At 53.3% G+C, this 16,218-nt stretch overlaps 2 protein-coding genes and 1 long non-coding RNA gene across 5 annotated transcripts in view; 2 read left to right on the top strand and 1 right to left on the bottom strand.

Annotated features, from left to right (window-relative positions):
- Positions 1-7,652, top strand: part of LOC121013953 (uncharacterized) — a 12,338-nt gene extending 4,686 nt beyond the window's left edge. Inside the window, exons 2-3 of the long non-coding RNA XR_005782994.1 lie at positions 2,900-3,457; positions 7,544-7,652. This is a non-coding gene — a long non-coding RNA (uncharacterized LOC121013953). The remainder of the gene's footprint in view (positions 1-2,899; positions 3,458-7,543) is intronic.
- On the bottom strand, positions 4,983-11,097 carry RDH8 (retinol dehydrogenase 8). 3 transcript variants are annotated; one of them, XM_040449832.1, is made up of 6 exons: positions 10,961-11,097; positions 8,294-8,455; positions 7,481-7,660; positions 6,383-6,476; positions 5,913-6,096; positions 4,983-5,731 (listed from the first exon to the last, which is right to left on the bottom strand). In XM_040449832.1, exons 1-6 carry the CDS (start codon positions 11,061-11,063, stop codon positions 5,564-5,566), a joined length of 891 nt encoding a protein of 296 aa, XP_040305766.1. In that variant the 5' UTR covers positions 11,064-11,097; the 3' UTR covers positions 4,983-5,563. The 3 variants fall into 3 exon arrangements, with proteins under 3 accessions (XP_040305766.1, XP_040305765.1, XP_040305767.1); XM_040449831.1 differs by having other exon boundaries at positions 4,983-5,779; positions 10,961-11,094; XM_040449833.1 differs by lacking the exon at positions 7,481-7,660 and having other exon boundaries at positions 4,983-5,779; positions 10,961-11,094.
- A 1,696-nt stretch (positions 11,098-12,793) lies between these two features.
- Positions 12,794-16,218, top strand: part of COL5A3 (collagen type V alpha 3 chain) — a 34,937-nt gene continuing 31,512 nt past the window's right edge. Inside the window, exon 1 of the mRNA XM_040449641.1 lies at positions 12,794-13,023. Coding sequence (XP_040305575.1) covers positions 12,936-13,023 — 88 coding nt within the window. The 5' untranslated portion in view covers positions 12,794-12,935. The remainder of the gene's footprint in view (positions 13,024-16,218) is intronic.

The raw sequence follows: 16,218 nt of genomic DNA, 5'->3' as shown, positions 1-16,218 counted from the left end.
GTTCCGCCTTCTCAAACTGAAACTCTGTCTCCACGAAACACTGACTTCCCATTCCCCCTCCCCCAGCCTCTGTTAACCTCTGTTTTACTTTTTTGTCTATGGATTTGCATCAGTGGAATCGTACAATGTGTTTATCCTTTTGTGTCTGGCTTATATCCCTCCGCTTAATGTCTTCAAGGTTCACCCATGGTGTAGCAGGTGCCAGAATTTTCCTCCTTTTTAAGGTGGAATAACATTCCTTTGCGTGTATATACCACAGTTTGCTTATCAGTTTTTTTCTTGTATAATCAGAAAGAAAATCTGGATATCGCGTTCTGTCTCTCTCTCAAAAACAAATAAACATAAAAAAAATTTTTTTTAAATGGGGCACCTGGGTGGCTCAGTTGGTTGGGTGTCCGACTTCAGCTCAGGTCATGATCTCACAGTCCATGAGTCAGAGCCCCATGTCTGGCTCTGTGCTGACACCTGGGAACCTGGAGCCTGCTTCGGATTCTGTGTCTCCTTCTCTCTCTCCACCCTCCCCCATTCGTGCTCTGTCTGTCTGTCTCTCTCTCAAAAATAAATAAACATTAAAAAATTAAAAAAAGAAAGAAAGAAAATCTGGATAGGTAACTCGAGGTGGGAGGCGTCAGGAATTGGGCAGTTGAGGAAAGGAGGGCAGGAGAATTTTTTAAAATATTTATTTATTTGTGAGAGAGGGGGAGAGAGAGAACATGAGCAAGCGTCCGACTTCAGCCAGGTCACGATCTCGCGATCTCGCGGGATCTCGTGATCTCGCGGTCCGTGAGTTCGAGCCCCGCATCGGGCTCTGGGCTGATGGCTCAGAGCCTGGAGCCTGTTTCCGATTCTGTGTCTCCCTCTCTCTCTGCCCCTCCCCCGTTCATGCTCTGTCTCTCTCTGTCTCAAAAATAAATAAACGTTAAAAAAAAAAAATCCTCTGGGCTGTTGCATGGAGAATGGATTGTAGGGGGAGCGAGTGCAGAAGCGGGGAGGGGGCTGGTGCAATGCTCCAGGTGAGAAATGATGGTGGTTGGACTAGGGTGGGGGCCCAGAAGGTGTTGCAAAACGGTTGGTTGGATATATTTGAATATATTTTACAGGTCAAGTGAGCAAGATCTGATTAGCTGTGAGGTATGATGACTCCGAGAGTTTTGGCGTGAGCAATCAGAACAGACTTCCCTCTGCTAAGATGGGGAGAGAGGACAGAGGGGCAGGTGTGGGTGCAGAAATCGAGAACCAAGGGTTAGTGCGTCAACACCTTCTGAACGTCGGCCTATTTCTGTTGTAAGCAATAGCATCCAGCTAAAATGTAGTAACAGTCCCTGCCCCAAAACACACACTCTGCTTTTGCTTTTGTGTTGCCATCTGGATTGGTGGCGATTCTTCTTTATACGCAACAGAAACTGGCTCAGGGTGATTTAAGCTGCAAAGGAATTTACCCGGTTGGATGCTGGGGGCTAATGAAATCACCAGCCTTCGAAGATGGACGGGGACAAAGTGGGGGTGCAGGGCAGGAGCTTAAGTCCTCCTCCTGAATCCAACCTGAAACTCTGGCTTTCCATGACACTTCCGTCAATGCCCCTGTCTCTTCTGCCACCTCCCTTTCCTGATCCCTCCTTCTTTGGGGGGGGGGGGGTGGGTTCTCAACTCTAAATCCTGTACATCTGTTGAGTGGAATCGGGGTCACATGCTCACTTCCGTAGCCACTGGGGAATCTGAGAAGAAGGTCTGGTATGTTCTCACACCAGGAGTCTATGAATCTGGGGTTCGGAATACTGTATGCCCCACCTGTAAATAACTATCGAGTTTGGCTTCACGCACGGTGACTTTGATGGCTTTTCCTTGTTGGCAAGAAGATAAATTTGTCTTTTAAAATAATTTATTTGGGGCGCCTGGGTGGCTCAGTCGGTTAAGCGGCCGACTTCGGCTCAGGTCATGATCTCGCGGTCTGTGAGTTCGAGCCCCGCGTCGGGCTCTGTGCTGACGGCTCAGAGCCTGGAGCCTGTTTCGGATCCTGTGTCTCCCTCTCTCTGACCCTCCCCCGTTCATGCTCTGTCTCAAAAATAAATAAACGTTAAAGAAAAACTTAAAAATAAATAAATAAATAAATAAAATAATTTATTTACGGGAGTTTTTGTTTTTGTTTTTTTTTTTTAACAAGAGAATATTGGACATAGAATTCAGGATGGTGGAGACTCTTGGGGTAAGGCAGGCAGCGAATATCAATAATGTTCTAATGGTGGAGTCTGATGGTGGGCTCGTGTGTATGTGTTTTGCTCCCCTGGTCTTTTGCACACATGCATGATGTCAGTCAGAGTCCCGGATGGAAAGAGATAGTACACTCAAAGCGGGTAATTTGGGGCTCCATGGAGACAGGGACAATTGCAAAAGTAGAGACAGAAGGCCGGTAGCCCTATGGAGTGCAGTGCCATTCTGCCGGGCTCCGGGGGGTCCTATCACCATCTTTAGCTGAAAGGGGCAAAGGGGGGAGTGGCTCTTAGACACTGGAGCTGGGGCCATCTGGCACCATCTGCCATAAGGCAGTGGCCCCCATGGAGGGAGCTCTTGGGGGGGGGAGACAAATACTCTGGCCTTTCTCCTCCCAGCCTCTCATCCCCCGCTGATGCCTCCTATCGGCAGAGCCCCACGCAACCAAAAACTAGATGTGGAGGAAACCGGCTGATGTAAACCTTGGGTGAACCTCTTGAGGCAGCCCAAAGACCTTTTTACACACGTGTGCCCCTTATATTCTTTTTAAAAATGTGTTTAAATTTTAAATTGCGATGTAATTCATATAGCGTGAAATCTGCCATTTTAAAGCGTGAGATTCAGTGGTTTGGGTCAAGTCACAAGGCTGTGCCACGGGCGTCATGATCTGATGTCATACATTCTTTTGTAGGTATTTCCAACACGCTTGAGAAATCCAATGTCGGGGAGGGGAGAGGAGGGGCCCATTGGAGAAAAAAATAGTAAGCAGCTCCATTATCTCTGACTCAAAGACATGTGTGGAGGGCCCTGGACTCAGTTTCCCTTTTCCTAGAAGATGTTACTAGAGGCCCCTGGAGGTCAGCGTAGACTGAGTTGGAGAGACCCAGGCTTGATTCCTGCCCCTCCCTCCGCTCTGGACAACCTCGGTTTCCTCACTTATGAACTGGGCAGCTTCTGAGTGCCTCTGTCTACTAAGGCTGCAAAGAGCAAACATTGATGAAGACCCCTTCGCCGGGGGCCTGGCCCTCCACGGTGGTAGCCAGACGTGAAGCATCACAAAGACTCCACCTCCAGCGCGCGGGACTCTTCCTGTCATTTCGGTGCTGTTACCGTTAGCTCTGCTCTCCGGGAGATGCCACCAGCACGTCACCTGCCCAGGGTCACCCAGTGAACAAGAAACAGAATCAGCACTGGACACGGAGTCAGTCCATTTGCTTCCGAATTCTCCACATGAGGACCAAGAAACTTGGTAATACTCTCTTGGGGGCTCCAGTAGGACCCTTATTGCTTAAAAAAAATTTTAAGGTTTATTTATTTATTTTAAGAGAGCGAGAGAGCAGGGGAGGGGCAGAGAGAGAGGGAGAGAGAGAGAGAGAGAGAGAGAGAGAGAGAGAGAGTCCCAAGCATGCTCCACACTGTGAGCGTGAAGCCCAATGTGGGGCTCAAACTCATAAACTACAAGATCATGACCTGAGGGGCACCTGGGTGGCTCAGTCGGTTAAGCATCTGACTTTGGCTCACGTCATGATCTCATGGTTCGTGAGTTCGAGCCCCGCGTCGGGCTCTGTGCTGACAGCTCAGAGCCTGGAGCCTGCTTCAGATTCTGTGTCTCCCTCTCTCTCTGCCCCTCCCCCGTTCATGCTCTGTCTCTCTCTGTCTCAAAAATAAATAAAACATTAAAAAAAAAAAAAAAAAAAGATCACGACCTGAGCCAAAATCATGGGTCGGATGCTTACCCAACTGAGCCACCCAGGCTCCTGCTTTTAAAAATTTTTAACTGTGGGGGTGCCTGGGTGACTCAGTCGGTTAAGTATCTGACATCAGCTCAGGTCATGATCTCTCATGGCTCATGAGTTTGACCCCGCGTGGGGCTCTCCTCTGTCAGCCCAGACCCCGCTTCAGATCTTCTGTCTCCTTCTCTCTCTGCCCCTCACCCACTCACGCTCTCTCTCTCTCTGTCAAAAGTAAATAAACATAAAAAATAATGAAAAACAAAAATTTTAATTGTGATAAAATATACATAACACGAAGTTTACCATGCTCACCATTTTTAAGTGTTCAGTTCTGTGGTGTTAAGTACATTGTCATGGTTGTGCAGCCCTCCCTACCACCCATCTCCAGAACGCATTATGTCTTGCAAACTGAGACTCTGTCCCCCCAAAACACTGACTCCCCACCCCCTCCTGGAGCCCACCATCTACTTCCTATCTCTGTGAATGGGACTCCTCCAGGGACCTCATCCAAGTGGAATCCTACAGTATCTGTCCTTTCGTGTCTAGCTTATTTCACGGAGTATAATGCTCTCGAGGTTTATTCGTGTTGTAGCAGGTGTTGGAACTGACTTCCTTTTTAAGGCTGAATAACATTCCGTCGTGTGGATGTACCTCATTGTGCTCATCCAGTCTTCTGTTGATGGACCCGTTGATGGGGTTGCTTCCACATTTGGCCGTTGTGAATCATGCTGCCATGAATGTGGGTGTGCCAATATCTCCTTGAGACCCTGCTTTCAGTTCTTTGGGGTCACACCCAGAAATGGAACTGCTGAGTCACGTGATAATTCTGTGTCGTTTTTTGAGGAACTATCGCGCTATTGTCCATAGTGACGGTACCATTTTACATTCTCACCGACAGTGCACAAGGGTTCCAATTTCTTCATATTGTCACCGACACTTGTTGTTTTCTCGAGTGTTGTTTATTTGTGCGGTTTATTTATAGCAGTCGTTCTAATGTGTGTGAAGTGAACCTTATTGCTTTTTAAATTTTTTATTTAGACATAGGGAGTTGAGCTTTATTAAATATTTAATATAGGGATTGCTAGTGGTAACAAATATATATCTGATGAAAAAAATATACATGTGCCGCTGGTGAGTGCATGAAACATTTTGCTGATGGGCTGTGTGACCGGAAAAGTCTTGAAGACCCCTTAGTCAACTCGGTTCTATGTAGAGGGCATTTTAGATCATCCTTGTATTTCCAGGCCCAAGATAATGAAGTCCAGAGGTTGAATGAGGCAGTCTATTTCATCTTTCAAGGTCCAGCAACAATGTCCCCTCCTCCAGGAAGCCTACCTTGCCTTCCCAGACACAGCTCCAGCCTCCCTACTCTGGGCTCCTCAGACCTAGGGTCCAAGGCTCCCTCTTTCTGTCCCAGCCCTGACCATGGTGGGGGGGGGGGCGCGGTGTGTGTGCCTGGAGGCTGAGGGATTTCTGGGGCCCCACCAAGGCCCAGGCACAGAGTGGGTCAGGCAGGTTGCTGAGTGCATGAATGAATGAAGAGTCCGTAGAGGCCTCTGAGATCGGTATGAACTGAAGACGCCTGGCTGTGCAGAGGTGGGGAGGGTCGGGTGAAGCTCTGCTCACCGGGGCCATATTCGGATGCGGAGGCAGCCGCAGGCCAGACATCGGAGGCCAAGGTTGAGGAAGCGCGTCCAGCGGAAGAGCAGGCGGTGGGAGGTGCGCACGTAAAGGCTGCCGGAGGGGTCCACAGCCTTGAGCGCAGCGAGCGGGGTGTAGCGGGCGTTGGTCTGTCGGCGCAGGGGGGGTCTGGGTGAACCGATGACCTTGACGATGACCTATGGGGTGGAGCCCTGAGTTCTTGGATTCAGGGAGGCGGGGTTTGCAGGGTGGGGCACACTCCCATCCCCCCCCCTCCCCGCTCCCCGAGCCGCGTCTTTGGGCCTCTGCGCTCCCCCTCCCCCCACTCACCCGGGCCACATCCTGTGGGCTCTGCCCTACGGAGCGAAAGAGCTCCCTGGAGGCTGGGAGGTAGAAATCTCGGAAGTAGTGCAAGGTGTCAGGGTCGGTGTCTGGGAAGTCGGCCGTGGAAACCTGCTCCAGGAGCTTCCCCTCAAAGTCAGTGACCACTGGACCGGGTTCCACCAGGGTGATGCTGGGGATACAGGGAGGGGCACCAGGGCCTGGTACCCCGACCCCCTCGCGGCCCCATTAATGTCCCTCTCCTCCGCGCCCTCCCCGTCCTTCCTGGTCCCCCAGCCCGTCCACTGCCCTTCCCCTGGTACCGCCCATCCTCTTCCCATACCTCCATTTTCCTCGTTCCCGATTCCATTTCCCCACCATCACTGCCTTCCCACCCCACTCCTCCTCGCTGCTGCCTCCCTTGTCTTTCCCCACCACTGTCTCCCGTTCCCCCGTCACTACCCAAACACCAGCCTCACAAGATGTTGAACTGCAGCAGCTGGACAGCCAGGCTCTCAAAGAATCCCTCCAGGGCGAACTTGGAGGCTGCATAGACTTCATTGAACACGACACCTGAGAGGATTGGAGGAGGTTGAACCCTTTCCACCCGAGAGGATTGGAGGAGGTTGAGCCCTTTCGGGTCTGGGTGATGGGCTTGTGGGTCCGGAGGGACATGGGGTCTTCAGGAGACAGAGCAAAGAGGGTTTGAAGATCAGGATGAGGGGCTATCGAGGGCCAACATGGTGAGTGTATGTATGTGTGATGGGAGCATATGGGCTCAGGATTAGGTTGTCCTGGGTTGCCCTGTGCTCCACCTGTCCTTAGCCCTGGAAAACCCTTCTTCCCTCCATCCTCTAAACCTCTGGGCCACTTGAGCATAGGATTTCCAGGGCCCCTGAAGTCAAGTCCGATATTCACTGGGGCTCTTATCTGTTTTTATTAAGAGGGAATGTAGCCCCTGAGGTTAGGAGGTGCAGCTGGAAGAGGGACCAAAGAGATGGGGCTGAGTAGTAGAATCAGATTCTTAACAAGTAAGGGGGATTCTTTAAGGGGCCTGCTGAGGAGGGGGGCGGATCCCAGGGAGTTTCCTTGGGGAGGAAGGGAGTCTAGAGGGACTCAAGGAGAAAAGACCCAGGAGCCTGGATGGCAAACAGGTGTTCTCCATAGTAGGCCAATAGCAGACATCACTGAGCAATCACTGCTCTCCGTTTCTGCAGAACCTCAGAGCCCCAGAGCTAGACGTCGCCAGGGATTGGTTGGAGGTGTTTGGCAAGAAAACGTCACAGAGGAGTTCTGACGGTTCTTTCGGGTTTGGGGAGATGGGAGAGACTTGTAGAGGTGTTGGGAAGTAGGTCTGATACTGGATGTGGATGGCCATTGGCAGCATTTGTAAGACCACTGCCTCCTCTTACAGTATGGTGGACATAGACTCTTCCCGAAATTCTTCCTTCAGAGCTTTGGAATCCTTCCCCACACGGGCTCATTTGGAGTATGAGCTAAAACCTATTTGCCATCCTTCCGGCCTGGGGAGGGTCAGACACTGGGGGGATTCGCAGGGCTTGGTCCCCAGGGCTTACCCTGCAGCCCCATCACACTGCTGACCACCACAATGTGGCCCTTTCTCCTTTTCTTCATGCCAGGAAGCACAGCTCTGACGAGACGCACAGCCCCGAAAAAGTTGGTATCGAAGACGTTCTGCATGGCAGCGAGGCTGAGCCCCTCCAAGGGCCCCACCAGGCCCACTCCAGCATTATTCACTAAGGGGGGGGTGAGGTTACATTGAGGTCCCCCAAACCTTTCTAGTGCCACTCCTGTAGGGACACTCCCTGGATCATCCCATCCCCCGCTCCAAATTCAGGGCCAGGCCAGAGTATCTCGAGTGGAAGAGTGTGGAGCCCTGGTGATTTTTACATATAGTTTAACATTTGTTATAGGGACCCTGAACCCCGGGTGGGGGGGAAGGGCTGCTGGGAACAGCCTCCCCTTTTAATACATGAGCCGTTCAGCTCTGACCCCACATTGCATCAAAACAGCCACACCTGCCCTCCTTCAAAAGCCTCTGAGGGAACTTGTGTCGCTTCTTCAACAGAAGCGCTTTCCCCAAAATGACTCATCAGAGTAATTTTTCCAACTGCATATGGTTTTCTCCAAATGTGGGAAGTTCTATTCAATAAAATCCATCCTACACCCAGGACTCAAGTTTATTCTTGTATCCTTAATAAACAGGTACCCTGGGCTTTTAGCCGGCTTGTCTACCCCTTCTGTCCAGGGCTACAGGTTTCTGGTGAAGCAAGAAAGCTGGTGCTCAGACAGTGGAGAGGATTCGCTGGGACGAGGACCTGTGGTTAGGGCAGGGAGGGGAGTGACCCCCGGGGGCTGTTTGGTCTCACCCAGCACGTCCACTTCCCCTCCCTGGATGCAGCTGAGACACTGGGCCACTGACTCGTCACTGCACACGTCCAGCTGGGCCACGGTGAGGGTCTGCCCCAGAGCCTCTCCAGCAGCTGCTTCCAGTGCCCCCTTCTTTCTCAGGTCCCTCATGGTGGCCACCACTGGGAACAGAGACCGGTGTTGGGTCAGGCACTGGGCTCCTTTTCCCTCTGCATTCATTTGCATGTATTTCCATAATCTTGCATGAACAGTCACAGAGGGATGGGGACCCACAGGTTTACCTACTAACATTACTACATGGCCACAAATGCATATTTGTGTACATTCACTTACATGTACTTTCATCCATTCATTCATCCATCCTTTACTGAGCACCTACTTAGTATCCACTGTGCCCTATTCTAGGTGCTGAGACTATTGCATGAAATGAGATAGGCAAAGTCCCTGGCTTCACAGAATGTATAGCCCAGGAAGGAAGCCAATAAAATAAACACAGAACATATTGCCTTGAGGAAAGAAATACATACTTAGGGTCAGTGTGTGTGTGTGTGTGTGTGTGTGTGTACATGCAAATAGCCAAGCTTCCATCATCTACAGACATTTCAGCTTGTTGAATACCTGCCATGTGCCAAACACTGTGCTGAACACTTTTATAAACCCTACCTCTAATCCTTCCAATGATTAGGACTCTAATCCTCCCTATGATTAGGCCACCGACTAATTTTCCAAAGATGGCCACAATATCTTTCATCGCATACGCTCTTTGAGAACTTTGCTGCTCCCCCTCAAGTCATGAAGTCTCATGTCCCTCTCCTTGAATCTTGTGACTAGCCGGGAGTCAATAGAATTGGGTGAAGGTAACATTGCGTGGCTTCTGGGATTCAGCCAGAAAAGATGCTGCAGTGTCTGCCTTGTTTGCTGTAACGTTCACTCTCAACATCTTCAGCCACCTTGTAGCGGCCCAGCTATTCCCGAGACTACCTTGCTGGGAGGAAGCCCAAGCTAGCCAGATAGAGGGACCACATGGAGAAGCCCTGAGGTTCATGCCTGCCCAGGCCCATGACTACCCCGCACTGTTCCAGTTGTAGCCTTTGACCCTGAGCCAGAATTGTCTGGCCGAGCCCTTCCAAATTTATGGCCTTTGTAAAGCATGAGACACAGATGATTACAGTTGTTCTATTACGCCATAAGTTTTGGGATGATTTGCTGCTTAGCAATAGAAGCCAGGACAAGTAGGTGAAGTGGCTGACACACTGAGGCTCAGCAAAGTGAAGTTCCTTGTCTGTCCCGCCCCTAGTAAGTGTTAGAACTGAGACTTGTACCTGGGTTTGTTCGCGTGCTGAGCTCAAATACCTGCGTACCTGATTGTACCCCTCGTGCATGTACCCACAATCACACATGCACAGCCCTGGTGGGCACTTTCACATGATCCGTGGACCCATGTGATTCATGGGTGTTGCACAGATGAATGGGATCACATGCATCTACATACAGTGACAAGTGTGGCCACAGGGACTGGGTTGCCTGGGTTCAAATCCGGGCTCTGCCACTTTCCAGCTGGGCGACCTTGGGCAAGGATCTTTGGCCCAATGTGCCTCAGTTTCCTCATTTCTAAGATGGAGCTAATGGTAATGGCCACCTCATAGAGGCGATACGGGGATTAACTGATACACGTGATGCGCGACACTATGATGAGAACCTGGCACATTGTAAGCACTCGGTAAACGTCCTTCACACCTGATCTTCGCCAAAAGGCCGGGAAGTGATTGAATAAACATCCTTCAGCAGTTTTACACACTCACTGCATGTGCACAGAGACACGTGCAGTGCTATGGCTTCCTTGCACCCTGGCCCTCAGACTGTCACACCCAAAGCTGTGTGTGTGTTTAAGACAGAAGGCAGAGGGCTGGGAGAATCAGCCCCGCCAACTGGGGCAATGCCCTTGCCCCCTGCAACCTCCTCTTACGTAGTGGCCCTGTGCCCACTTCAGCTCCAGCGTGCTCTGGGTCAGGGGTTCCCCGGGGTGTGTGTGTGTGTGTGTGTGTGTGTGTGTGCAGACTGGCGCACTTTACTCCAGAGTTGCAGGAGGCCAGGTCCCTAGATTTAGAGCCCCCCCACCCCCTTAAGCCCCCAAGGTCAGGGTCACTTAAGAGGCTTATTTCGGAGCGGTAATCAGGGGAGGGGTGGGGGAGGGGAGTCCTAGGGAATGCCAAGTGGAGCCTCCGGGAAGCCCTCCCCACCAGCCCTTTAAAAAATATCACCAACCTCCCACTTCCTACCACACTCTACCCTTGTTTTAGTTTGCTTCTTAGCACTTATTGGCACTAGACATATTATACAATTTTAAAATCTGTTTATTGTCTGTTCTCCCTCTCCTCCCTCACACCACTGCTCGGGGCAGAGATTTTTGTCTATTTTGTTCAGAGCTGTGTTTCCAGCCCCTTGAATAGTGCCTGATGCCCAGTAGGTGCACAAGAAATATTGGTTGGATGAAGGGGTGATTCCTGAGCAGAGGTGGGAAGGGGGCCTCCATGGGTCCTGGGTCCTCCTCAAGCCCACAAATACAGCTGAAGGGATGGGCTAGTGGAAATAGTGCCAGGACGGCTGAAGGTCCTCAGAAGCCGTGCCCACCCCTGCCCTTCCCGGCCCCACCCTGGGCCTCTAACCTTGGTAGCGCTGCCTGTGGTCATGAGCCAGCTGTACTGCGAGCTCCAGGCCAATTCCCGACGAGCAGCCTGAGATCAGTACAGTCCGGGGTGCGTCGGCCATGTTGATCCCTCCCTGGATGGGTGACCTCTGCTGGCCAGCACCTGACTCCTGCCACCCATCCCTTGGCTCCTCTGCCCCCTCCTAGACACCCTCCAACGGATTCCCCGCAAGGGGAAGGGGTCCCAGATGATGCCAATTCCGAACGGACCCTGGACAGGCAGCTGGGAGGAAACCTTTAACCTCAAAATAGCCTCTTTCCTTTATCTGTGAAAAATTTCTTCTCCTCGCTGCTACACTCATAACTAGGGTCTTTTTATTATGATTTCAAATTATTTAGGGCTGGGGGAACTAGCAGGGGTATTCCCTTCCTGTCTCTATTCTGGGCAAAGAATCTCTGATTGGAGGGAGAGAATGAGAGAAAAAGACAGCGAGTGTGGTCCCAGAAGGGTCCTTTCAAAAAGGGGAATGGGCATAGATATGTCCGAAGATGGGGTTAGACTAGGAAGAACTTCCCAGCAAGGCAGGGCAGGGCAGGGCAGGGCAGGGCAGTATCTTTATGAGAATCTTTTAGCAGGAGAAGTCTTAGCCTCAAGGTCCCTGAGGAGGGAGGAGGAGCAGCTTGGGGAGATTCCCTCTCTCTCCCCACCCCACAGCCCCCATTTCGCCCTCAGGCCAGATGGGGCCCCACCCCTCCTCTCCTGGGACACAGAGACTCTTTGTCCGTGGAGCCGGAGCCTGGGAGGGAGACACTGCCGGCTTCTCCCTCTTCTCCATGGTGGGGCAGTTTAGGGCCCAGGATACGCCCCTTGGGTTCCTCCTTGCAGAAGCACCCTGAGATCCTGCAAGTCTGTGCTTGTTCAATTGCACAGACAGCTCCATGTGACCCCCTGGGGGGGGGGGAGGGAACTTCACAGTGTGGGGTCCCAGTAGGATGAGAGACAGCTCTGCCTCACCCCAGACGTGGCAGGGATCCACCTCCCCGCCACCTCCCCCTGCGGCAGTGCCCTGTTTTCAGATAGGGCAAGACGCCCCCATTTAATAGGGGCATATGTGAAGATTTGGAATTGGGGCTAGGGCATCCATTTGGGGACCTGAGTCAGGGAGAGGGGAGAGGATGGCTAGAGATGGAGATGGGACCCTTTGTTTGAAGGTTAAGAGTTTGGGGGGAAGTAGAGAGCTATGTTTTGGAACGCATGTCGAGGGTTTGGGGGTGAGGCCAGGACATCCAATTCTGGAATTTAGGTGGGGAAAGGAGAGTTTGGGGTAAAGCTGGGAACCACGCTTCGTAATCTGGGGTGAGGTTGGAGGTGGGATCAGGATTGTCTACTTAGACACCTGAAGGGAAGGCCTTGGGATGAAACTGGTACCTTTCATAGTGTGACTGAGCACTGGGGTAAAGGAAATGAGTGAGAATTGGGCATCAGGCTGGAACCCCATTTGGGGGCCTGGGTGAGGCAGAATAGATTTGGTACAAAGCTATACCCCTTAATTCCAGGGCTTGGATGGAGGCTGAAGGTTTGAATGAGGCTCAGACTTCCCTTGAGGGAGCCTGTTAGGAGGAAGGAGTTTGGGGTAAGTCTGGGACCCCGAATTCTAAGGCTGGGTGGGAGTGACCCTTTTCCTGCACTGTGGGGTGGGGCATAGAGGACCCAGCTCCTTGCCCAGGGCTCCGGCCTTGGCCGGCCAATCAGCACTCAGCACAAACTTTCCCAACTCCCCCACCAGCTGTCAGCCACCCCCCCTCCCTCCCTCCAGCGAGCCCCGCCCGGCCGGGCTCTGGAGCGCAGGGCGAGGCCAGGGCGGGGTCTCCCGCAGTCTCCTGCCGATCCCGAGTGGAGCCGGCCGCGGCAAGTGAGCGCACGGAGCCCGAGGAGACGCCGCGCCCCGTAGACGCCCCGGCCGGTCCCCGCCTTGCGTGTGGGGCCCGCCGGGATGGGGAGTCGCCGAGGCCTGAGCCAGCCGCGGGCCGGCCTCTGCCTGCTCCTGGCCTCGCTGCAGCTTCTGCTCCGGACGCAGGCCGGTGAGTCCGGAGGGAGGAGATAGGAAAAGGACCCCGGTGCAGGATCTAACGAGGTCCTAAAGATGGGGTGGAGTCAGGAATGGGGGGGGGGCGTGCAGGGGGGGCGTGCGCGTTGCGCGTGGATAGGGTGTTGTGTTCGGGCTCGCGTGTCAGACTCTGGGCGATTTGTGGGTGTGACAGCTGGCGGGAGGGGGGAAACGTGTGGCCGTGTTTTACTGGTGGATGCGTTGGAATGAATGCGACGTAGAGTTGTGTGTGCGGCAATGTGTGTGTGAGGCCATTTGAAGTGAAATCGTGTGTGGGAAAGTGGGTGTGGGAGTTGACGACTATTGTATGAATGTGGGTGATGGGTGATTCCTGGCCAAGGGTATGGTGACTGTGAGTTGTGGGTGTGTCTGTATGGGGCTGACCTAAGAGAATAATCGTGTGAGTGTTACGCGTATGATTGTTTGTCTTTGGGTGACCCGATGAGGGTCGGTTGTGATTCTGGGGCGTAAACAATCGCCCATGAGGACGTGAGTGGGTGATTCTGGGGGTGAAGGTGAGTGGACCGAGTAAGGGAGGGGGCTAATCGGGGACTCAGAGTTTCCTTTCCATCTCCCCTAATGGCTGCATCCTATTCTTCCTCTCCCTCCTCTGCCTCCAATTGGCGCGCGCCCACCTCCTCAGTCCCCACTTCTCCCCCCTCCCCCCACCCCGCTCTCCCCAGAGCCGCGATCAGCACCATGGACAGGGCCTCGGGAGGGCCGCGGTGAGGGGCGAGGCGGGGCGGGGCGCGGGGCGGGGCGGGGCGGAGCGCGGGCGGGGGCGGAAGTGGAAGTTGCTCCCCCCAGCCGAGCGAGCTGCGGGTGTTTTTCCCGAGGAATTTCTCAGGGGCCCCAAGGGTCCCGGGGGCCGGCGGACGGGTGAGTCAGCGCTGACGCACGCCCAGCTGCGCGCTTTTGGCTGGACGCCGAGCTCCGCCCCACAGGGTTCGCGGTTGGGGGCGCCCAGGGGTTTGGAAAGATTGTGGTCCCTCAAGTGGCATCCCTGGTCTGAGAGAGGCTGGGCTAGAGCCTCCTGGAAATCGCTCCCTAGGGTGAGCTCAGTCCCCCAACACACACACGCACACACACACACACACACACACACACCCCATCCTGCACTTTCTCACTTTCTCTGGAGTTCAGGGAGGTGCCTGTTCACGTGGATTATCCTAAATTGGCCTCTGTCCCATTCCCATGCTGACACATCCATACATTCGTGCCATCATAGGCATCCATTCAAAATATAAGCCCTCTGGGACACCCCAAAGTGAAACACCGGGGCCCACGCCCCAGGCAACCCCAGCAGCCACCCGCCACAGGGTCACAGCCTTTGTCACCCTCCTACACGTTCCAACTCTTGCACATGTGTGCACTGGTATCCACACAATACAATCAGCATTCACAACCAGTCACCTGCTCGCCGACTTGTCCGTACTCTCCCATGTGACCACAGTTCCCCATCTCAAGTGTCGCCTATTATAATCACGGACTCACCTGCGTGACCAGCCGGACTGTGAACTCAGTGCCAGGAGATACCCACCCACACATCAAATAGCTGCACCTCGGCTCTCCATTGTAGGCCAGATCCTTGGCCTATGCTGACAACGTGCTCAGCCATTCCCTGGTCCATACAGAGTCATGCACATGCTTACACAATCTCATGTACACAGTAGCACCCACACCCACACCTGTGCTCTCCTGAACATCTGAGGAGATCCCAACCATGCCCCAGCCTAGTTAGGCCCTGCCTGCCTCCCTTCATATCCTAGACCCCATCCAACATCTTCCTGGGGCCCTGACCAGCACAGGAGAGAGAGTGGGGGAAGGTCAGGCTGGGTCCCTGACAGACCCCCACCCTCTGACCCTGCAGGCAGGACTCAATGCCTCTTGTGTGTCCCCTTGTCACAAAGCCAGCCATGAAAAGAAAGGGCAGTCAGTTTCTGAAAGGTCACTACAGAAGATATGCAAGATTGAAGCAAGAGACATTTGGGTTAGGTGCTGAGAAGGACTTTTTAAATGTGAGTGAGCAGCTGGTTGAGGGGACACCCATTCCTGCTGCATCGAGACAGGGGTCTGGGTGAGGGGAAAGCCTGGGAGAGCCACACTGTACGGGGTCGTGACTCTCAGCCCTCCCTGGGGCTCCAGCCTGGAGAGGGGGCAGCTGGGATGATCATTCCATGGGGGAGTGACCCTTGTGGTTGACAGAGCCTGGGAGCCCAGATCTTAGTCTCAGGGGACTGTAACCCAAATACCTCTTAATGACAGCCTAGCCAGAGAACAGGCAATTAGAGACGGGGCTGGTGGTGGCAGCAGCAGAACAGGGGTGTGTGTGTGTGTGTGTGTGTGTGTGTGTGTGTGTGTGTGGATGGAGAGAGAGGGGGATGAGGAGAGTAACCCCCGCCAGATATGCGTATATATGTATATATATGTATATGTCTATCTATCTATCTATCTATCTATCTATCTATCTATCTATCTAGAGAGAGGGAGAGGGAGAGAGAGGAGGGACAGAGGGACAGAGAGACAGAGAGGAAGGAGAACCATTGAAGTACCAGGAGACACGCAGAAAGAGCTAGGAAACAAGAGAGTGAGAGAGACAGACTGATTCAGAGTTGGATGCAGAGAAAGACCTGGAAAGACCAACACAGAAAGTGGGACAGAGAGAGGGCAGGGAGGGGGAGAGGAGAAAGACAGAACAGGAGGTTGGAGGCAAGAGTGAGCGGAGGCTGGAATAAGGGTCTGTAAATCTGGAGAATGAAGGGTCTGACCCAGGAGGAGCTGGGATGGGGGTCCCTCATCCAAGCCCCCGTCTCCCCCAAGTCTGGCCCCCCACCCTCACTCCCAATGGTGAGGTCAGTAGAACCGCCCCCAGGGTGAGGTCATGGACAGATTTGACAGAATCTGACTCCTGCCAAGAGGCTGGGTCAGGGGGTCAGTGGGACAGTCTGCTGGGGGGAGGGGAGAGCAGGCAGGGGCTTTGGGCCCAGACGAAGCCCCCGCCCTCCCCTGCCCAAGCCATGTGGTTCCACTTAGCACTGGCCTGCTGTGTGGGGTGGGGCTGGTAGGATGGCCTGGATTAGGATCTGGTTGGGCCAGACCAGTTCCCTCCTTTGCTAGGATAAGAGGGATAGGGTCAGAGGGAGGAGGTCAGGAGGGATAGGGTCAGAGG

This window comes from Herpailurus yagouaroundi, unplaced genomic scaffold (assembly GCF_014898765.1).
Source record: "Herpailurus yagouaroundi ecotype Mexico unplaced genomic scaffold, PumYag 200, whole genome shotgun sequence".
Classification (NCBI taxonomy): Eukaryota; Metazoa; Chordata; class Mammalia; order Carnivora; family Felidae; genus Herpailurus; species Herpailurus yagouaroundi.
The sequence above is the reverse complement of the archived record's forward strand: the minus strand, read 5'-3'. Positions and strand labels throughout refer to the sequence as shown.

What these genes read in the sequence shown, in the direction of transcription:
- RDH8 (XM_040449831.1), bottom strand. Translation starts at nt 11,063, where the DNA reads ATGGCCGACGCACCCCGGACTGTACTGATCTCAGGCTGCTCGTCGGGA. An exon ending in AGGGGAAGTGGACGTGCTGG is followed by an intron (nt 7,661 to 8,293) that starts GTGAGACCAAAC and finishes CCCCCCCCTTAG; the next exon opens with TGAATAATGCTGGAGTGGGC. An exon ending in CTGCTGCAGTTCAACATCTT is followed by an intron (nt 6,097 to 6,382) that starts GTGAGGCTGGTG and finishes CTGTATCCCCAG; the next exon opens with CATCACCCTGGTGGAACCCG.